General features: G+C 49.9%; 1 protein-coding gene across 4 annotated transcripts in view; it reads right to left on the bottom strand.

Annotated features, from left to right (window-relative positions):
• RPH3AL (rabphilin 3A like (without C2 domains)) overlaps positions 1-19761 on the bottom strand; it is a 37068-nt gene extending 17307 nt beyond the window's left edge. The window contains exons 1-5 of one of the 4 annotated variants that reach the window (XM_019008649.2): positions 19624-19756; positions 11549-11665; positions 10200-10343; positions 8407-8536; positions 4857-4943 (exon numbers count right to left, since the gene is read on the bottom strand). In XM_019008649.2, the coding sequence (XP_018864194.1) occupies positions 4857-4943; positions 8407-8536; positions 10200-10343; positions 11549-11625 (438 nt within the window). In that variant the 5' untranslated portion in view covers positions 11626-11665; positions 19624-19756. Of the gene's footprint in view, positions 1-4856; positions 4944-8406; positions 8537-10199; positions 10344-11548; positions 11666-19325; positions 19577-19623 lie in introns of those variants that run through there. The other 3 variants (XM_015646739.3, XM_015646742.3, XM_015646745.3) reach the window with 3 other exon arrangements.
• Positions 19762-19807: the final 46 nt, after the last annotated feature.

The raw sequence follows: 19807 nt of genomic DNA, 5'->3' as shown, positions 1-19807 counted from the left end.
CTGCTCTGGGGCAGTTGGAGCATCCTTGGATCAAAACTGGTCGATGCTGCTGACTGCTATTGATGGCATTTGATTGATGGCCACAGTGGCCTGACAGCAAAGCTTTTGCTTGATTTTAAATTAATACATCTGTAGCAGAACCTGGAGAATGAGATTCCTGTTTATTAGCAGGAGTTTACAGGAAGGGAGGATGTTACTCCCACCAGTTCACATTAAGGTGAAATTTGTTCCCCACGGCAGTCTGAGCTTGGGTAGGAGCTGGAATGTCACCAGGGAGAGGGACAGCCGTGGCCATGACAGATAAATGCCTTTTCTAACCCTGCTAATATTCCCATTAAAGTTGCATCAAGCCATCATTGCAGCTATGGAGTGACACATGCAGAAGCAGATGGGGATTTTATCGAGCCTGGAAATGGGACCTAACAGAGAATCACTGGGCCCTGGTGAGACTCACGCTGCTGCTCAAACTTCCCTGAGTGTACAAGTGCTAAAACAAGCTCCTGAAAGGGAAAACATGAGGCCTTGCTGATAAAGACGTGGATCACAACTGAGGGAAGCATAACAAAGACTCCCAGCCTCCCCAGGGTCCTCCTCACCAAACATCCCTTAAACAGAGATGCTTAGGAAAGATCTTTGCTGCAAAGCCACATTTTGCTCTGCCACCTCCTGCTTGTGCCATGCAGGAGCTGTTCCCATCCCTCAGCCCTTTCCTTCAGAGCAATCTGGGCTTGGTGAGAGGAAAGCCACCCCTTTTAGCCTCCTGTGCTGACACCAGCAATACCAAAAGGTAAAGCAGCTCCCTGTAGGCTACAGTGAAGAAAAAGACACCTGCAGATGCAGCCACCCCAGGAGGACCTCGCTGGCATCCCTTGCTTGCAGCACATTCCCACACAGCCACTTTGTCCCAGCTCTGCAGCCCTGGCACCCCGCAAACGCCGCTGGCAGCGCGGAGAGAGCGAGCGCTCCTCACCCTCGTTATTTGCATTCATCTGCCTTTCCATAACACAGAGATTTCCAATTACATTATTTACAGCAATCTGTTGTCAACTCCCACATTCGGCACTTGAGGATGAAGGAAATTAAAAGGCAGTGAAATTACCATTCGGAGCTTTGTTTCCGGAATAGCAAAATCTCTCTCCCCCCTGACCCCGACGTTTCTCAAGCTGCGGTGGCTGCCAGCCTTCAACTATTTATCATCCCCCTTTCAATCAGCCCTCTTTTTTTTTCCACCCATGGCTCTATTCTAGAGGACACTATTTTGAGTCTAACTACTCGCTGCCACCCCCAAAATAATATGGCAGAGGCTATTGATGAGTTCTTTCAATTGCAAACAGGTGCACATCACTCCGATTCAATCCAGAGTCACTCAAAATAAACACCCCTCTCCATCCCTGGGGTGTTTTGCCAGGAAATCGTCATGCCAGGCAGGAAAAACCCCAAGTTGTGTTGCTTTACAGTGTTCCAAGTGGTAGGAGTGGATATGTGAAAAGGGAAGCACCGGGGGCAAAAGGGGAGGAGACGACCCCACTCTTCTAGCATAAAAATCTTTGTGTGGTTTATTGTGATAAACTGAGAAATGCAGCCAGCCTTGAAAATGCTGTGTAATGAAGGAGAAGGAATGAAAAGGAAAGTGAAGCAGAGGGGGAAAATTAAAACTTTTAACAGGTCCCTGGTAGCTGACACTCTCTTTCATATTTGAGGGAGTTTAAAAAAAAAACAACTGTCTCTCCCCACCCCAGGGAAACTGCTTTCATTATCCCTACAATTCTGGATGTGCCAATTCAAATGTAAATGTGCACAAATGCTTCCAAGAGGATTTTAATTACAATGATAGCATCGCTAATTATGGATATATATATATAAAAAACATATATAAAGGGGAAATTCAGGAAGGTGCTCTGCAGAATCTGGTGCTATCAGTCAAAATAAGGCTGTGCAGAGACCTAAAGGGCTGGGCAGGGATTTGACAAAACCCAGCAGGTCCCTTTTCCCCTTCAGGTGAGGAGGTGACAGGCAGGTTTTGGCCAGGCACAGCTAATTCAGCATGGGCACTGCTGCTCGAACTGGCCTGGCAGCAGGGAGTCGTTCCAGCTGTGTTTTTAGCCACCAGCTCTGCTGCCAGGCAGGTTCTGCTGCTCTGACAGCTGCTGCAACCAGCCCTTGGCACTGCAGGAGCTGCTCCCTTTCTGCCCCAGAACCTCTTTCCCCGGGGAGTTTCTCTGCAAACCCAGAGGCAGCGCTGGCTGCAGTCAGGGGTCAGCATCCCTGAGCTCCCCACTGGATCCATGCAGGAGCAGGACTGAGCCAGGGGCATCAGCCAGGGGCATCCTCACTCTGTCTGCACAAAGGTGAAGCAAGATCAAAGCCAAGAAAGGCACAAGGAGCAGGGAAGGAGGGAAGGAGAGAGGGAGAGAGGGAGATTCTTGACCTCAAAAGCAAATGTGAGCGTGGCTGAATTTGCTTCTGCCCTTGCTTGCAGGAACACCAAACCACAATCCACATCATCCTCAGTTCCACTGCCATGCAAACACATCATTGCAAAGGAAAACACCCACGGAATCCTGGAAGAACAAAGGAGGCTTTTCCACAGCTCCCTCTGGGAACAGCTGGGACAAATGCCTCTGGAGTGCTGCAGGTGAGCTCTGTTTTATTTCAGGATGCACTGGGGGTGCCTGTGGGTCCCTGGGGGTGTTTCCCTTTGCCAGCAGGAACATCCAGGCTCTGCCAGCACACACAGACCCTCACCCTGCACATCCCCTGCTGCCGAGCACGCCGCTGTGTTTGGGATGCCTGGGATGCAGGCAGAATCCTGGGAAACAGCAGGCAGAGCCCATTCATCGCCTCCACTCTCCAGAAATAAGCCGGTGTCAGAGCAACTCGTTCCTCATCGCTATGCAGCACAGCCTCCCAGAGCAGGTTTTCAAGGAAACAGCAAGCAGCAGAGTGGCTGAGGCTGGGATTCCCAGAGGGATCTGCGGGCACCAAGCACTCCACTCTGTCTGGAGAACCCGTGTAAGGCACAGCTTGTTGCTTTGGTGTTTGTTTTGACCCAGGCTGGCTGATTATTTAATCACAACCTAGGCCAGCACCAAAAGGGGGAGATGGGTACCACGTGTCACTGAACCTATGCTGGCTGAATTCCAGCTTGTAGGGATAAATAATAACATGGGAAAGGGAGGGATGGAAGCAGGAGCACAATGCCACACGCTGCAGATGTTAGCTGGTGCATGGCAATGTCCAACCCCACCATCCTGAGGTCCTGGTGGGGCCACGTTTATTCTGATTTGCTTCAACTTCCTTGCCCTGGCTGACATGCCCTGCTAATTCTCAGTTCCCAAATCCCCCCAAAATAAAGGCAGGGCATGTGGGAAGACAGAGGGGATGTATGATTTAATGTCTGTGAGCCCACACTGTGACCTTTCCAACCTTCTCCTGATCAGGGCACCCGCAGCAGCATAAATAAGAAAGGAGACAGATTTGAACCCACCTCAAAGGGAATTGAAAAATAAAGCAGAAGTTAAGGATTGAGAGGCAAGCTGAGGCTATAATTTAGTCTAAGAAGGAAAGGTCCATCCATTTCCATCAGGGATGCACTTTGGCTGTACCTCAGGACTCACAGAGTGAGTGCTGATAGTTATCATACCCTCACCCTCCAGCCATACATAACACCTGCTGGACACATTAATATTCTCTGTCCAGTGACCAGGTTACTTATTATTTTTTAAGAAATAGGAAAAAAACCCACAGTGGTACAGAGATATTAAAAAAACCCAATAGAATAAAAGAAATAAAGGAAATTTTAGTCCCTGCATTTCCCCGCAGAGCACAGAGAATATCTGCACCTGCCTCGCTCTCTATTTTGGGATCTCTATCTGGAATTCAAAACATCTGGATGATTCAGTGTATCAAACTGTTATCAAAATCCAGGGAGCTGGAATGCTCTCTTCCTGCCCTACCCACACTGCTGCTGATAATTTAAAGACCAACAGCATCCCTCATTTTACCTGAACATGGACTTTGTGGGTGCTCCCACACACAAAAATCCCTCCAATGTAAAACCTAAGCAATGCAAAGTTTACACAACTAATTAAAAAAGAAATAAATAAATCAGCACCTCCAACACCTGCACAAACACTCTCATTGCACTTCAAAAATTGATTTAGCAGAGCACCCAGGTTATACAGTTGGGTGCTCTGGTCAGAAATGGCTGGACTGGATTGATGCTCAAGCCAAAGCCCAAGATAAATTGATGGGAACAAGTGAAAATCCATCTGTAAGCACAGAACAAATTCACAGACTTCACTTCAGCACAGAGCAGCGAGTCCTGATGTTGGTGGATGCTGGCTGGCAGACAAACACTGAGGCAGCCCATTACTTTTTTTTTCTTTTGCAGTGTAAAGTCAAGGATGAAGGATATAAAAATTGAGAGACCTGCATTAGAAGTCTCACACACTGGAAAGTTATGGGATTTTGCAGGCAGGGAGCAAAACAGATTTAAAGGCCGCAATCCTAGTTATTTTTAGTGGGACAAATATTGCAGTTATGCTCTACATCTCTCAAGCTGTATTAAAAAAACAGCCAAGTTTATTTGCCACAGAGTGAGGAGGGAAAGGGTGTAAGGGAACAATCCTGTTATGGCCAGAGCTAGAAAAATCCCACAAATCCAGGCTCCAGGTGTGGTTTTTCTCCTTCACTCCCTCAATAAAACAAAGTTGTCACCACTGGGTGTGTTGGAGCTTCCTAAATCCCATTTGCTGCCTTCCAAGGCACAGGGAAGAGCCCTCACATGCTCTGCACAGGTTTGGGGTGGGCAGGTGGACACTGCTGAGCCCCATCTCCCCACAGCTGTGTTTTACCTCTCTCTGCTCACTGCAGATCTTGCACAACCACAGAGGACGTTTCTGGGCTCCAACAGTTTCTATCCCACACTTGGTGCAGACTTTCTGAAACAAGGAGAGAGAAAAAGAGAAAAAGCAAAAGAGGTGGTGTTAGCAGCTCCCCACAGCCCTTAGGGGAGAGAAGGTTGGGAAGCAACAGCTCTGTTTTGTTCTCCTTAAAAACCTAAAAAATAAAATGGCACCATTTTCCTGTTTTTCCTGGAGAACCAGTGACTGCAGGAAGATGTTTCAGGTCTATAAGGACATGAGACAAAGGCAAATCCACAGCAGAGTCCTCAGCTCCAAGGTGAGGAGAGAACTGGACAGGGCAAATCAAACCCCATCACCCATAGGTGTATTTCCAGAGTGGCTTTTTTATTCCCCTAAATCCTTACCCCCAATTTCTGTGGTGTGGAAAGCAGCTGTAACCAGGCACAAGTGCAAGACTGGAAATGTTCTCCTTCCTCCTTTCACACACAAGTGTTAAATGTTAAATCCCACATTTTCCCCTCCATCTCCTTGATCTGTGGCTGTTCAGCAAGTGGGCATGGCCATGGTTACACACATTCCTTGAGTGGCTGATGGTCCTGCACAGCCCTTTTTGCTGCACAAGGGAACTTTCAAGTCTCTGCTGACGTTCCAAGCCATTTACAACCCAAATCACCCAATATTACATAATGAAGCTGATGCCTATCAGCCCTGGTGTGCAGCTTGAATGAGAAATTGGATGAATCCTTTGATCCTCACAGAGGGAAAAGCCAGACAAAAGAGGAGAGCAGAAGCTTGCTGAGATATACATGAGGTTAGGATGTCCCCAGATTTACACATCCCCCACACCAGGCTGCTCCTGTCTCCATCCCACTATTCCTGCCCTCATCCTCATCCTCCCAGAGAAATAATGAACAACCTGTTGGGTCTGGCACACCAGCCCTCAACATGGTGCTCCCCAAGGCAAGGGGGATGCACAAATTTAATTACAGACACCACCTAAAGGACCCCAAACTCTCCCACCACCAACCCAAAACCCGAGGGAGCAGCTCAGCCTGAAATACCCTCCAAGATCCCAATCCCCACATTCAAACACACATTCAAACGCTCCCTCTAGTGGAAGTTCCCAAACGATTTGACTCCCATGAATTCTGAAAAATCCCAATACTAAAACGGTGTTTTCCTCCTCCCCTTCTCTGCAGAGTAGCTGGAAAATTAAGCATCACTCCCAACTCCTTGGAAGAAGATAAAAATCAATGGCATTAAATGCAGCCCCATTTCTCATTAAACACAAGACAAAATGCTTTCCTCTCCCACTCATCCTTCACCTTTTTTAATATCAATATAATATATATATTATATATCAATATTATAATAAATTATACTATTATATGATATTAATACTATTATAATTATATATTTATATATCAATATAATAATAATAAAATATAATAAATATTATTATATTTTTGATATCAATCCCCTCTGCATGGTAAATGGCACATTGGGCTTTGTCTCTCTCCTGCTATTGTTAACACATCTGGCTTTGCACCCACCTTTGCCTTGCCACAATGCCTTGATTTCCCAGATAACAAAAACTAATACCAAAAGCATTCTTTATAAAGCAGGAAGTGGCACTTAGAAAACCCATCAGAAATGCAGCAGCTCTGTTCAGCAGGAGGGACTTGCTGAAGGTAAATTCTTTGCTGCGTTTTGGGTGCATCATTACAATTCCTGTTATTGAATTAAATGTGCTGCAATGACACCAGAACGGAGCAGTGCCCGCCAGAAAAACGTGAACTTTAAAAATCCATAATTCCCTGACAAATTGCTTCATGCACACAGCACTTCATGAGTGATGGATATCCCTGGACAAGAGGGAACAAGCAGTTCACTCTGTGCTCTGCAGAAGGGTTGGCTGTTCCTCCACAACATTAAAAAGCAGAAGGGGAGAAGCCCAGGGCACCCAGGCAGAACTGCCTTGGGATAGCACCGAGCTGAAAAGTGCAGCCAGACTGAAAGAAGCTGCAAAATGCACCCTGGAAAAGTAGGATCTCACTTAAATCAAGCTGGATGTGCATGCTGCTGAACTGGCCAACAAACTGCAGACAAAAAGGGAATAAACATTAAAAAAAAAAAAAAAAAGGAAAAAAGAAGAAGGAAAGGAAAAGTGGAAAAAAGAGGGGAAGGGGAAGGGGAAGGGGAAGGGGAAGGGGAAGGGGAAGGGGAAGAATCCCAGCATTTTTCTGGGGGTTTCTGGTCACAGCCCTCCCAGAGCCTCAGGCTCACACTGTCCCACCAGCTGAGGGTCACTCCTGGAAATGGACAGGGCTGGGAAGTGTCTGAAGCAGCCTCTGCCTCCTCAATCGTGTACAGGGTTCACAGGAAGCTGGTCAAAAAGCCCCGTGGCAACGTGACTTAGCTGGCTCCTGACAAGGTGAGAGCAGAACTGCCACAGGAAGGAGGCAGGAACAGAGCACATCCTGTTATTCCACATGTCTGGAACACAGGAAAAGCCAAGAATCTCCTGCCTGCCACCCAAGCCTTTATTCCTCACAGTGCACAGAGATCATGCTGCTCTCAGAGCTGCTCCCATCCAAACCAGACCTTTCACTCCCCACTCCTGCTTCCTTCCACACCCCTTCCTCAAAAGCTGCTTTCCCCACAGTTTAGGACCCAGGGGCTCCAAGATTTGTGTTTCCTTTCCCAGGCACTGCTTTTAGAAGGAATCTTCTGCATAATCCCTGCATTGCTCCAGCAGAGCTCACAGCAGCTGCTCTGCACCAGAACTGTGTCCCACAAAGGCCAGCAGTGCCACAAAAGGTTGTCCCCCATGGTCCAACCACCAGTCCGTGGTAAAGCAGCAGGTTTTTCTGAGTCAGAAACACCCCAGCACTCAGCAGGTGCCCTCACCTCACCCAGATGAAGGAATTCCCAGAGATGAGTCCCCAGGGGAAGGTGGGCTTCAAGAGCAGGAAAACCACCTCCCAGCAGAGGCAGGATGAGGTGGTTGCCCTGGAGATCATCATCTCCACAGCAGTACAGATTAACCCCTCGGCTGTGGAGCCAAGAGCAGCAGGAATCATCCCTGGGGCTCTCCCTGTCAACACACACAACACAGGCAGGCCCTGAGGCTCAGGGCTGGAAAACTTACACAGGTTTGGAGCTTAAGGATGGACTTGAGTCCTCTTGGAAAGTCTCAGGGCAGCCCCTGCAGTGAGTGCCAGCAAAGCTCACAGACTCTGTTGTGAGTTGTCTCTGATGGCTGCACATTTCTGCCCCTCATCCCACACTGCAAACCCCAGCTGGGAGATGCAGAGGGGCTGGAACATCCCATTCCAGCACTGACTGCAGCTCAGGCACTTTAGGATCCTGAGGAATCTCTTGTTATCATCAGGCTGCAACAGAAAACTCAATGGTCTGACAGCACCACTGAGAATAAAATGAGTTAACCCTGCAGAGCTCTCCAGCTTCCGAGGGGCCTGATGGCATTTCCTAGAGAGCTCTGCTGCCAGGAGCAGGCATGTGTGACCAAACCCACCTTTTTGCAGTCCTGGCAGAAGACAGAGGAGCTGCCCAGCAGCCCCAGCATCTCCCCACAGAGCAGGCACTGCGAGAGGCCGTTCCCCATCGCGTTCTTCCTCATGTTCTCCAGCCTCTCCACCAGGCGCCTGCGGGCAAGAGGCAGAGCAGAGGTCACAGCACAGGAAAAGCTTTAAGTGCTCAGACCAGGGCAAGTCCAAAAGCACTGGGAAAGGGCATAGGAGCTAGACCTGCTAGGCCTTCTCCATTTTCCCATCTCCCTGAAAGCAGCAGTGCAGGCACTGACTTGCCCACTTCCCATTAGAAGCAAGAAGGCCGAACTGAAGACCAAAGACCAAAACAAGCCAGACTGAAGCCATCAGACCAAAATGAGTCTGGCTATGGCACAGGAATGCCAGTAACTGCTCCCTGCTCCATCCCACAGCCCATCTGGATGGCAGGAAGCACATCTGCACCACAAATCCTGCAACAGCAGGGTGGGCAGAGGGGAGGAAGGCGGGATAAGCCATTGGGATGCAGGGTGTGGAGAGCATGCAGAGCAAGGTTGTTCTGCCGTGAGATCACTGCTTGGCAACCTTCAGGCCTCCATCTGCAGAGGGGGACAGCAGCAGCCAGGCCATTTATCAGCACCAGCACGGAGCAATCCTGCTATCCGTGAATCCCACTGTCATTAGAGAATCCCACTGTCATTTGAGAATCCCACTGTCATTAGTGAATCCCACTGTCATTATAGAATCCCACTGTCATTAGAGAATCCCACTGTCATTAGTGTTAATGTCCTGTTCCCAGAGCAAGGCCAGGCCTGTTTGAAAGAGGCACTGCCCGTGGTGGGGAGGTCAGGCTGCACAGACAGACTGAGCCATCATTAGCGGATTTATGAACCTCGGCTTGGACTCCAGCACAAAAGAACTCCTGGGAGTCAACAAAAGGCATTTCAGAGAATACTTCACCACAGGAGCTGCAAGGGCAGCGCTTGCTGCAGCTCTACCAGCAGCCACACAGGAACAGCCGGGCCCTCAGGGTCACTGGCTGCTGCTGGGGTCTCCCATTTATCACAAAAACATCGCTGTCACTTCTCATTAGCCCTCGCTAACGAGCTCAGCAGAGGGCAGCAGGAAGCTGGGCCTGCTGGACACGGGCTGGGGGTCCCTGAGGTTTCCTGTCTCATGAACACAAACACTGCTGGGAAATGCTGCAGGGCTGCCCAGCAACCTGGCTTTAATGGCAGCCAGTGTAGGCCGATCACAGCCAGAGCTCAGGCCAGGCCTCCAGCAGGACTGAGAGCAAATGGGAACCTGCAGCAGCAAAAGGATGCCTGTAAATTAAATAATTCAAGCTAGCAAACCCCATCCAGAGGGCTCAGCCAACTAGAACATAAACTCATTCTCTGCCCCAGGCAAAATCCCAGGGGCCTGGTGTGGACAAGGGAAAAGCTGACTGCACTGCCAGCAGTGATCCTGAGCGTCCTGAGCCAGCCCTGGGCACAGCCCAGCATCTTCCCAGCCTCTCCCAGGGCCACTGCCCCAGCACTGCCTGCATTTTCCAGGGACTGTGTCAGGGCTGCAGCCTCAGCAATCCCCAAGGCTCAAGGAAAGCATGAAAAGACTTCAGAGAGGAGGAAAACATGACATCCTCTCCAGTGGTCATTGCCTCCAAACAAACAGCATGGGAGGGGATAAAACCTGACCTAAGGGATGCTCTGAGTGATGGAGGCTGAGCTCAGGCAGCAGGGAGAGCCACTCCTGTGTGTGCTGACCTTTCCTTGGGAGGGGACAGGGAACGTGACCGTACCCAATGCGCTGCTGCTCGACCACATCCAGCTTCTCGGCCTTGCGGATGACTCCCAGGATGACCTCAAGTTCCTTGGGGCTCAGAGCCTGCATCTTCCTCTGCTTCTCAGTCTGGAATGTGTGCACCGACCAGCCCGTCTGGAGCCTGTGGGAGGGGGTGGAGGGCAGCACTCAGCTGGGAAAGGAAAGCACAAAACCCCTGCCCTGCCCCACAGGCCGAAGCTGCCCAGGCACACGGACTCACATCAGCCTCCCATCAGGGAAGTCTGTTCCATGACTAAAGCAGGAGTTTCCTCTCACTGACCACATTTCCACATCACCCCCTCAGCAGCAGTGAGTGCAGTGCTGTCTCTCCCTGCCCTCTCACCTCCCTTTCTGCTCCTGTTTGTGTTTTAGCCCCCCATTCCTGTTTGTCCATGCGAGAAGCAGCAGCCCTGGGGCTGGCTCTCCTGGGGACACCCTCACAGAGGTGGGTGCTGATGCCAGGCACCACAAATGCCAAGAGCAAACTCCCAAACACAGGGATCACCTGCACCGTCCTCCCTCCAGGATCCCACTTTAGGGATCAATGTTTGCTCTGTTCAAACACACAAATCCCCGGGCATGCCCAGAAATATAAATTTGGCAACATCCTCCCTTGGTCTAGCCCAGGTTCACACGAGGACTTCAGCAAACCCTCTGTGCCTCACATGCAGCAGCTGATGTTTCTCCTTGGCTCACTTGGCGACAGGCAGGAGCTTTCACAGCTCAATTAATTAATTACCACTCAGGAGGGGTTTGGAGGTCACTGGATAAACTTACGGCTGCAAGGAGAATGCACTCTTGGGCACCACTGTCTTGCTAGGCTTTCTGCAGGCTGGGGAAGTGACAGTGGGGTGCACTGCTCCCAGCCAGGCAGCCCCCTCAAAACATGGGCTGTTCCCCTATTTCCTAACACTCTGCAGCAGCAGCTGAACCCAGGGGTTCTGCAAGAGCAGAGGTGGCATGGTCCCAGCTGCCAGGGAATGAAAGCATCCAAGAAAAATGCACTTGTAGTGCTTGACTCATCCCCATCCTTTTAGACTTTAGGTTATGCAGTAATTTTAACTTCAGGGGAAAACGAGAACTAATGACAAGTTCCTAAAACAAAAGGGTGCTGGCAGCTGGAGGATGCTATCAATTTTATTTAGGGTGCTGCAGAGATCTGAGGCTGCCTCCAACCCTCCCTTTCCCCCAGGGGAAGGCTGTGGGATGGACTCCCAGGGGTGCAGGATGGGGCTGAGAGCCCAGAGCTCCACAGAGACACCAGGAAAGCTGTCAGGGCAGAGCAGAGGGTGGAAGGGGAGGAGGAGGAGGGTGGGGAGGACTCACTTGGCTCGCAGGGCCAGCTGCCGGTCGTTGGGGCAGACCCAGGGGCCTGTCCCGCTGCCGAAAATCATATCAGCCATGGCCCCAGCCTGGGGAGGGGTGGGGTGTCAGGGGTCACACCTGGAAGAAGCAAACAGCAGCCACTCTTGCAGCAAAGCAAACACAGGTGATCAGCCAGCATCACACACGGTGGGAGCAGCCAGACTCTCACCCACAGACAGTGATAAAAGCATACCATCATCCTCATAAAATATACGCCAATAAATACCTTCAGGTACCTTGTAGGCAAGGCTGGAAGTTTAGATTTTATGGTATACTCTTAAAAAAAAAAAAAAAGAAGCCAGACACTCTTTGTCAGTCCTGATTTTTCATTTCAAACTAGAGAAAAGCGTTGTCTGTAAGAATAATCTCTGCCTCCCCACCTCCAGAGCCCCAGTGCTGCAGTTCTGACAGAGAAAGCCACTCTAAAGGACACAAAGAAGTTACAGTTGCCTTTTTTTAACCTCTTAATGGGGTAACAAACAAAAACCCACGCCACAATCAGCATGAATAGTGGCAAGTCATTTCCTTCATTAAAACTGCTTCCATAATAGCCTGATATTTATAACTCCAGCCTACAATAGCAGCTTGTTTGCATTCTCTGATGCTTAAGACAGCACCTTTTGCAGCAGATCTCCAGCTGTGGCTCCTGTGCCCGGCATGGACACATCAGTGATTCCTTGTGTTCAGTGAAAACTCCACGGAGCCGCTCAGGAAAGGCAGCAAGAACCAGCTCAAGGGAGAAACATCCCCCAAAGAGACTCTGCAGCTGAGCAGTTCAGAGTCCTAGCAGCAACTCAGATGAATGGAAAGCACCGAGGGATAGGCACAGCCAAAATATTTCAATGGATGCTGAACTCAACTTGATGTACCGAGCTTTTAAGCAGCTGGATTTGCTCTCCAGCAGAGCGAGTGTCTCACAAGCCCTAATGCATAAATTCCCAGGTATTAATGCTTGTCCCCAGCACAGACACTCGCCAGCTTTGAAACCACACCTGCTGGGCAGAGATAACGTGTTTAATGCTGGTTGGCAAGCAGAAATCAGATCCAATGGCAGGCAAGGTGTATCACCTGCCAGCCGTGCTGGAGTTCCCAAGCAAACACTTTTCCCAATCCCCAGCAGTGCTGAACCCACCCCTGCTATCTGCTGCTGCCACACTGAGCTCTGTGCTGCTGGGCCAGGCACAGCCTGATGGCCTTGGGCCCCTCACACTGAGCTTGGGCACATCAAACTGTGAAAAATCAGGTTCACTTATTTTTATATAGAATTTAAAAGTGTAATAAATAGACAATTAGGAGATAAAAATAAAGGAAAGTGTACAGATACAGCCAGGTGTGTCTGCATTCAGCCAAGAGAGCACACCTTACTAACAAAGGATTGTCCCTTAAAAACAGAACCCTACTACATATCCATAAATTCTCATGCATATTCATACATTCTTCTTAAGTTTTGGATGTTTCTTTGTTTAGTTTTTTCCTTGCCCCCTTCCCAATAAATCAATCTTCCTGGCTCCACCGAGTTTCATGTTCCCTGATAACAGAAATGCAATAAATTCCTCCCCCAGAGCTCTGGTCACTGCTGTCCTCATCTGGACAAGATAATCCAAGAATGGAGGGGGGTCTCTAACTATCTTTTTCAGTCTTTGGGTTATACAAACAAAAATAGTTTTTGTTTTAACACTATACCATAGCTCAACATATATGTATATTATACCACTATTTCGAAGTTCCATCAATAACAGAAATAGAAGGAACTATATTAATATAACCAAGTTTTCTGACCTTAAACACATAACTTTCATTTTAATTTTTGTAAAAAGCTAACAATATAATATGTATCTATAACAAAACTCTCCCTCCTGTGCTGAGCTCACACATCCTCCAGCACAGAAACACCAACCTGTGGCAGAGATCTGAGAGCTCCCTCCTGCCAAACCCCACCTCAGCCCTCAGTCACAGCCAATGAACCAGTTCCCTCCTCTCTGGCCATCCCAGTTTCTGGGTAGAGCCTGAAAATCCAGTGTTTACAACAGGCAGGAGGGAAGAGGGGAAATTCCACTCAGATTTCTTTCAGTGCAAGGGGAAATGTGTGTAATAAAGGTGAAGGCTTCAGCAAAGCGAGGCATGGAGGAGATGGGAAAGCTGTAGGAAACAGGGCTGAGGCAGGAAGGACAGACAGAAGTGTCACACATCACTTTTTAAACCTTTACTGCATTAGTCAAGGTGATGGCTTTTGAAAGAGACCGTCCCTTGAACCCTGGCATCAGCTGCTCTCCCCACTCTGCTCACAGTGCCACACACTGGGTTTGCATTTCCATCCAGCCCCAGAACGCCTCCTGCTCTTTTAATCTTCCTCACAATCTCAAGCGAGGAGAGAACACCGAGAACACCTTCCCCACACACATCCTCCAGCTCACACACGGGGGAGCAATCAGGCGTGAACAGCAAAAGAACACACAGGCTCCCACCCTCAGGCCTGGGGTAGAAACAGAGAAAAGCTACAATTGCACACAGAATGGCTGACCTGGGATTTTCCAGAGATTTCCCAAGCCTGTGATGTGTGGTTACAGGATTATATGCACATGTAGCCCCCCACACAAATGCATATATTAAATTATTCTTCAGCTGCACCATGAATTCCTCCCTCCCACTCATGAACACCTGAAGAATAGCACAGCCCACACTCTGTGTCCATGCAGGGCTCCAGGCAAGCAGCCTGTGCTGGCTGGGAGGTGTTTGGAATAAAATCTGGAGCTGGAGATGAGCCCCACAGCACAGCCAGGGCAGAGGAGTTGGCTTTGCCAGCAGCTGAGCTTTCAGGGTGGAAAGCTGTGCTGGAAGCATCTGCCCCTCCTCAGCAGAGCTTTATCTGCTCTAGCAGAGCTGAAGGAGAGTCAGAACAGAGCACACGAGCTGAGCATTTTTCTCAGGAGAGGCTTAAAGGCATTCTCCAGCCTCACAGCACAGTGAGCTTTGCTCAGCGTGACTGAACAAAAACAAGCAATGTCATGGTCTTTTGCCTCTTGTTACTCAGCATACGCTTTCTGTCCTCCACCGTTCCCTGAGCAGCATCTGCAAAGAGAGAAGGCAAACAAAACACAGCCTAAAGAGCCACCAGATCCCAAAAGAGTCTTCAGAGAGATTATTCCCTGAAATATTTACAGGAGTGTTTTTTTCTCGGCAGCTCCAGGATGTGCCATCTCCTCTGATGGGAGCTGCTGGCTTTGCACCTCTGCCTCTGGAAGAAGCCTGGTGGGGACACACCCTGGAGAAGGAAACAGGAGTGGGACTGCAGGGCATGGTGTGCTGGGGGAAAAGCAGGACTGGAGGGACAGGAATGTCTCTCATGGGTACGGGAATGACGCCAGAGGAGTGGAAGGCGTGGAGCATCTTCCCTCTTATCTCAGTACAGGACAAGAAGTGCAGGGAAATCAGAAACACCCAGATAGCAAAACCAGCCTGGGGAGTCGTTTCCGTGGGCTGTGGTGAAACATCCCCCTCGTACAGTCTTGCATTTTCTCTCCAAAATACTCCAATTAACAGCGAGCTGTCCCCTCCCTGTCCTCCCCTCCTCTCAACAAACTAACAAAGGGTAGAAGCAGCCAGTGAGAGAGCAAGAGAATCCCACAGCTCCTGGCCCACCTGCAAGTGCCCTGCACACAGGCTGACAGCAAAGCACAAGCACTCTGTGGTACAGAAAAACCTCCCACTCCAAGCTTCTGCTTTCTACCTGAATTCAGAATTAAAAGGGGAACTCTTATTGATATTCTGTGACCTGCTGTAAAACCACTCCACCTGTTCATTCCTTTCCTGTGATGGAGGAAGTCATGTGAGACAAAACCTCATTAAATCTGAGTCCACCTGGCTGCCCTTGGCACAGAAGCACAGGGGAGGAGCACTGCCCTGTGGGGCCAGGAGCATCCTGGAGGATGCAGAACCCAGCACATCCCTGCCTGCAGCTCTGATGTGGCTCTGCCTCTGCTGTCTCCACGATAAGAGTTGTACTCTGGCAACCTGAGCTGAGAGCAGGACTCCAATCTGGAGGGCAGAAACCTTCCAGTGGGGCCTGAGCAAAGGGAACAATGGCAGGCAGATGCAGCCCTTGGACGATGCTCTTTAAAGAATTCCTGAGAAAGAAGCCAGGTTTTGTCAGCAGAACATTAACATGAGCATCATGTATTTTACCTCAACAGCTGAGCACAGACAGACACAGCAGCTCATACCTGCCACCTCACCAGCTGCAAGAGCAGATGCTTAAAGGAGAATATAGGAGCAAAGCACAACACAGCAATACTTATCCAGAGCACCCTCCCAGCCTCCAGAGATTCCTGGATCGTGCTGCCTGGCCCAGCCTGCAGCTCTGTATTTAACATCCTCAACATTTTCCTGCCCTGAAATTACCAGCTTGTTTTTCCAGCTCACTACACCCAGCCCCTTCCCCACTGCTCCACCTCAGACATTTTGACTTTACCTTGACTACACCAAAGTTAAAACTGAGGGTTCTTAGTGACACTGGGGCACTCATGGCAGCAGAAAAACCTCCTCATGCAATGACAGCACAGCCTGCACCAGCCCTGCTGCAGCTGGGCTCCTTACAGGTGCCCATGAAGCATCAATTCCTCAGAGCCCTACAAAGACAAAAAAGCCCAACACAGGCCCCTGAGGAGGCCTCCAGTCAGCTTTCATTTGCCTGGTTATTTCAGCTCGTGTCTAGATTAATTTGTTTTCATAGGAAATTAATTAGGAAACTTTTTTTTTTTTAAAAAGAAACCCTTCATTTTACAAAAATCAGAATTAACCAGTTGTCTAGAACCAAGCTCCCAGTTCCCAAGCTGGTATAATTACCTCTCCTGCTCCCAGGGCATCACCTCCCTCACGATTCCCAGGTACTTTTTTGTACTTTTGCTGGCCTTTTTTCCCTTCTAGTGGCTGCTCCCTCAAAGAAATCGGTGTAACCACAGCCTGCTCCACATGCCAGCCCCATTATCCCTGGAAAACCTCACCAGACCCCATTATCCCTGGGAAACCTCGGCAACTGAGCGAGTGTTTGCTCCTGTTGCCATGACAGAGGGTAAATGAGTGCTGGGGATTGATAAGGTTAACGCAGCCGGTCCCTTTTCCTCCCAGACACTGCAGAAAGGTTATTTGCTCCAGGCTCCGCTCTTCCCCTCGTGTTTTAAAGCCTCACAGCTGTTATTTCAAAGCACACGGCTGTTTTGGGGTGGCAGAGGAAGCCTGGGGGCTGCAGGAGCGTGGCAGGAGAAGCGCAGTTGGCTTTGAAGGTCTGGCCAGGTCTGGGAGGCAGAGCGAGGCTGAATCAGGGCTTTGGAGAAGTTTTTCTCACACATGAACCATCCTGAGCTGCTCATTCACACCCACATCCAGCTGTGGGCACCAATAAAATGCTGTAAAATGATTTTATAAGGGCTAAGCAGGCAGGAAGCACAAGCAGAGCAGAGCCAGGAGATGCCCAGCACCTTTCTCAGGCAGAGAGACACCTGGGCATGGCTGAGGAACAAAGTTTTGCTGTTCCTTACGAGCCCTCAGCAGCAGTGGAGAGCCAAGAAACACAGGGAATCCAACGTGCTCAGAGCTGACTTGCAGCTCTGCAGCCAAAACAGCGTCCAGATAAACACCACAGAGCTTCAGCAAGGCTGGGGACAACTTCAGGACCCAGTCAGACTTTCCCCAGTCTGCCTCCCCATGAAAGCTCCATCTAAGCAGCATCAGCACCAGCAAAATGGGGACAATCTCATTCAGATCCTCATCCCGGCTGGCCCAGCCCGAATTAAACACCAGCTGGGAGGTGTCCTCATGGTGAAAGGCCAAGCTGGTAAAGAAGTGGGTGAGGATGAGGTTTGCAAGGCAAAACCAAGAAGTTTCCTCTCCACCAGAGCTGCTTCCCAATCCCAGCAGCAGCAACAAGAAGCTGTTATAAATGCATATCATATTATTGGATTTTTGCAAATAATATAATGAATGTTATGTATAAGGTTAAAAAATTTTATTGTATTAATAAAGTTTATTTCTGTTATCAATGATATTTAGAAATAGGGGTATAATACACATATATGTTGGGGTATAACATGATATTAAAGCACAAACTAGTTTTTGTTTATATAATCCAGGGACTGAAAAGATGGTCAGAGACCCCCCTGCATTCTTAAAATTATCTTGTCCTCCAAGACCTCCAGGTGAAGGATTTATTGTATCCTTATCAGAGAGGGGAAAACCCTGTGGTGCCAAGAAGATTGATCCATTGGGAAGGGGGCAAGGTAAAAACTAAACAAAAAACATCCAAAACTTAAGAAGAATGTCTGAATCATGTATGAGGATTTATGAATATGTAGTAGGGTTCTGTTTTTAAGGGACAATCCTTTGTTAGTAAGGTGTGCTCCCTTGGCTGAATGCAGACACACCTGGCTGTATCTGCATACTTTATTTTTATCTCCTAATTGGCTATTTATTACACTTTTAAATTCTATATAAAAATAAGTGAACCTCGTTTTTCACAAAGCCAAAGTGCTTTTAAGATGCAGCTTATAAAGAGTTTTTAAAACACAATGCCCTGGAAGTGCATGCCAGTCCTGTGAGTGGGAAGATAAAATCAGCTCTACAGGAAAATCCAGCACCAACAATCCTTTATTAACGAGAGGCACTCGTTAGTGTGGCTGCTTGAGATATGGTGAGCTGTAAAAAAACCCAGGTTTTGCCAAAGCAAAGCAGCCTCCCGGTGCCCCAGCAGCCCTGGATGCAGGGGAGGAAAGGCAGCACTGTTCCACCTGCCAAGGTGTATTTTTATTTATCAGACTTTGGACCCATTTCCTCCTGATCCGCAGCCAGGCAGGTGAGTTATGCAAAGTGAATAATTCATGAAGACAGCAGGCTCTTTCTGACTCCAGTTCCAGGGCAGGCTGATCTGGCATAGGCCTGAGAGAGGCAAATTAGCATCTAAATGGCCAATTAGAGAAACTCATTTCACTATTCTGATATGCTAAAAAGCTCGGGAGGCCTGAGGCTGGTGCGTGGCACCTCCCAGGCTCTGGAGAAGCATCACATTTCTTAGAAAGGATTGGGCAGAGCAGGGAAGTGCTGAGCACAGGCCAGCGCTTGTCAAGGAATGCGGTGCAGAAGAAGAGGCTGGAACCTCCAGTGAACCAGGAAAAGAACAGCCCGTGGTCACTGCAGAAACTCTGCTGAGCAGCCAGGCCTTGCCAAAAAGCTCCTTATTCTCTGTGGAAAGGGCCTGCCAGGACATCTGGAGGGTGGGAGAGCCTTTCTCAGCACCCCTAAGGCATAACCCTGCTTTTAGGGCATCCTTTGAACACACAAACAAAGCTTTTATCACACATCGATGCTGCGGGCAGAAAGCGAGCCATGGACCTTGAGCTGGTGCTGGGGAGCAGCTGAGCCAACCTGCAGCACCCCAAAAACGCCGGGGGTGAGCACAGCGTGCCGCTGTTACCTGCACATCCAACACCCATCATCCCGGAGTGACCGAGCTCCTAAAACCCGGGACAACCGGAGACAACCCGAGACAACCCGCGACAATCGGCGACAATCGGCGACAATGGGCGCTCCCCCAGCCGCACGTGGCTTCCCGCACCTCACAACCCGCACCAGCTCCCAAAAGCAGGACGTGGCTGATAAATTTACCACGGGGCTTTCAGCTCCCACCTCTGGCTCGCTTCCCTCCACACCTTTAATTCCCCACAGGAGCCTGAATCCCAGCAAAACTCACGGAAGCGCTGGGGGTGGGAAGGGACCTGTGGAACAGGGCAGGCTCCCAGGTCCCGGCCATCGCTCCCGGAGCGCTCCCCGCAGCCTTTTGGGGAACTCTGCCACCCTCGGAGGCTCCTCAACGCTGCTCCTCATTCCCAGAACCCACAAATCCCGGCGCTCTTCCCGCAGCTGCCCGTCAGCCGGGGCGCGGAAACTCAGCTCCAACTCCGCCCTAAAGCCAGCCGGGTTAGGCTGAGCCCAGCCGGGTTAGGCTGAGCCCAGCCGGGTTAGGCTGAGCCGCTGCCCCCCGCACCCACCTGAGCTCCGGCCTCACTCGCGGCCGCTCCGCGGAGCCGCTGCCCCGGCGGGACGAGGCGGAAACGGAGCCGCACCTGCGCCCGCCCCCGGCCGCTCCGGGCGTCCCCTGCTGGAGCCGCCAGATGTGCACCGGGAGAGGCTGCGGGGATGTGGGTGCTGCCAGATGTGCACCGGGAGAGGCTG

This window comes from Parus major, chromosome 19 (assembly GCF_001522545.3).
Source record: "Parus major isolate Abel chromosome 19, Parus_major1.1, whole genome shotgun sequence".
Classification (NCBI taxonomy): Eukaryota; Metazoa; Chordata; class Aves; order Passeriformes; family Paridae; genus Parus; species Parus major.
This window is presented reverse-complemented; position numbering and strand designations above follow the sequence as displayed.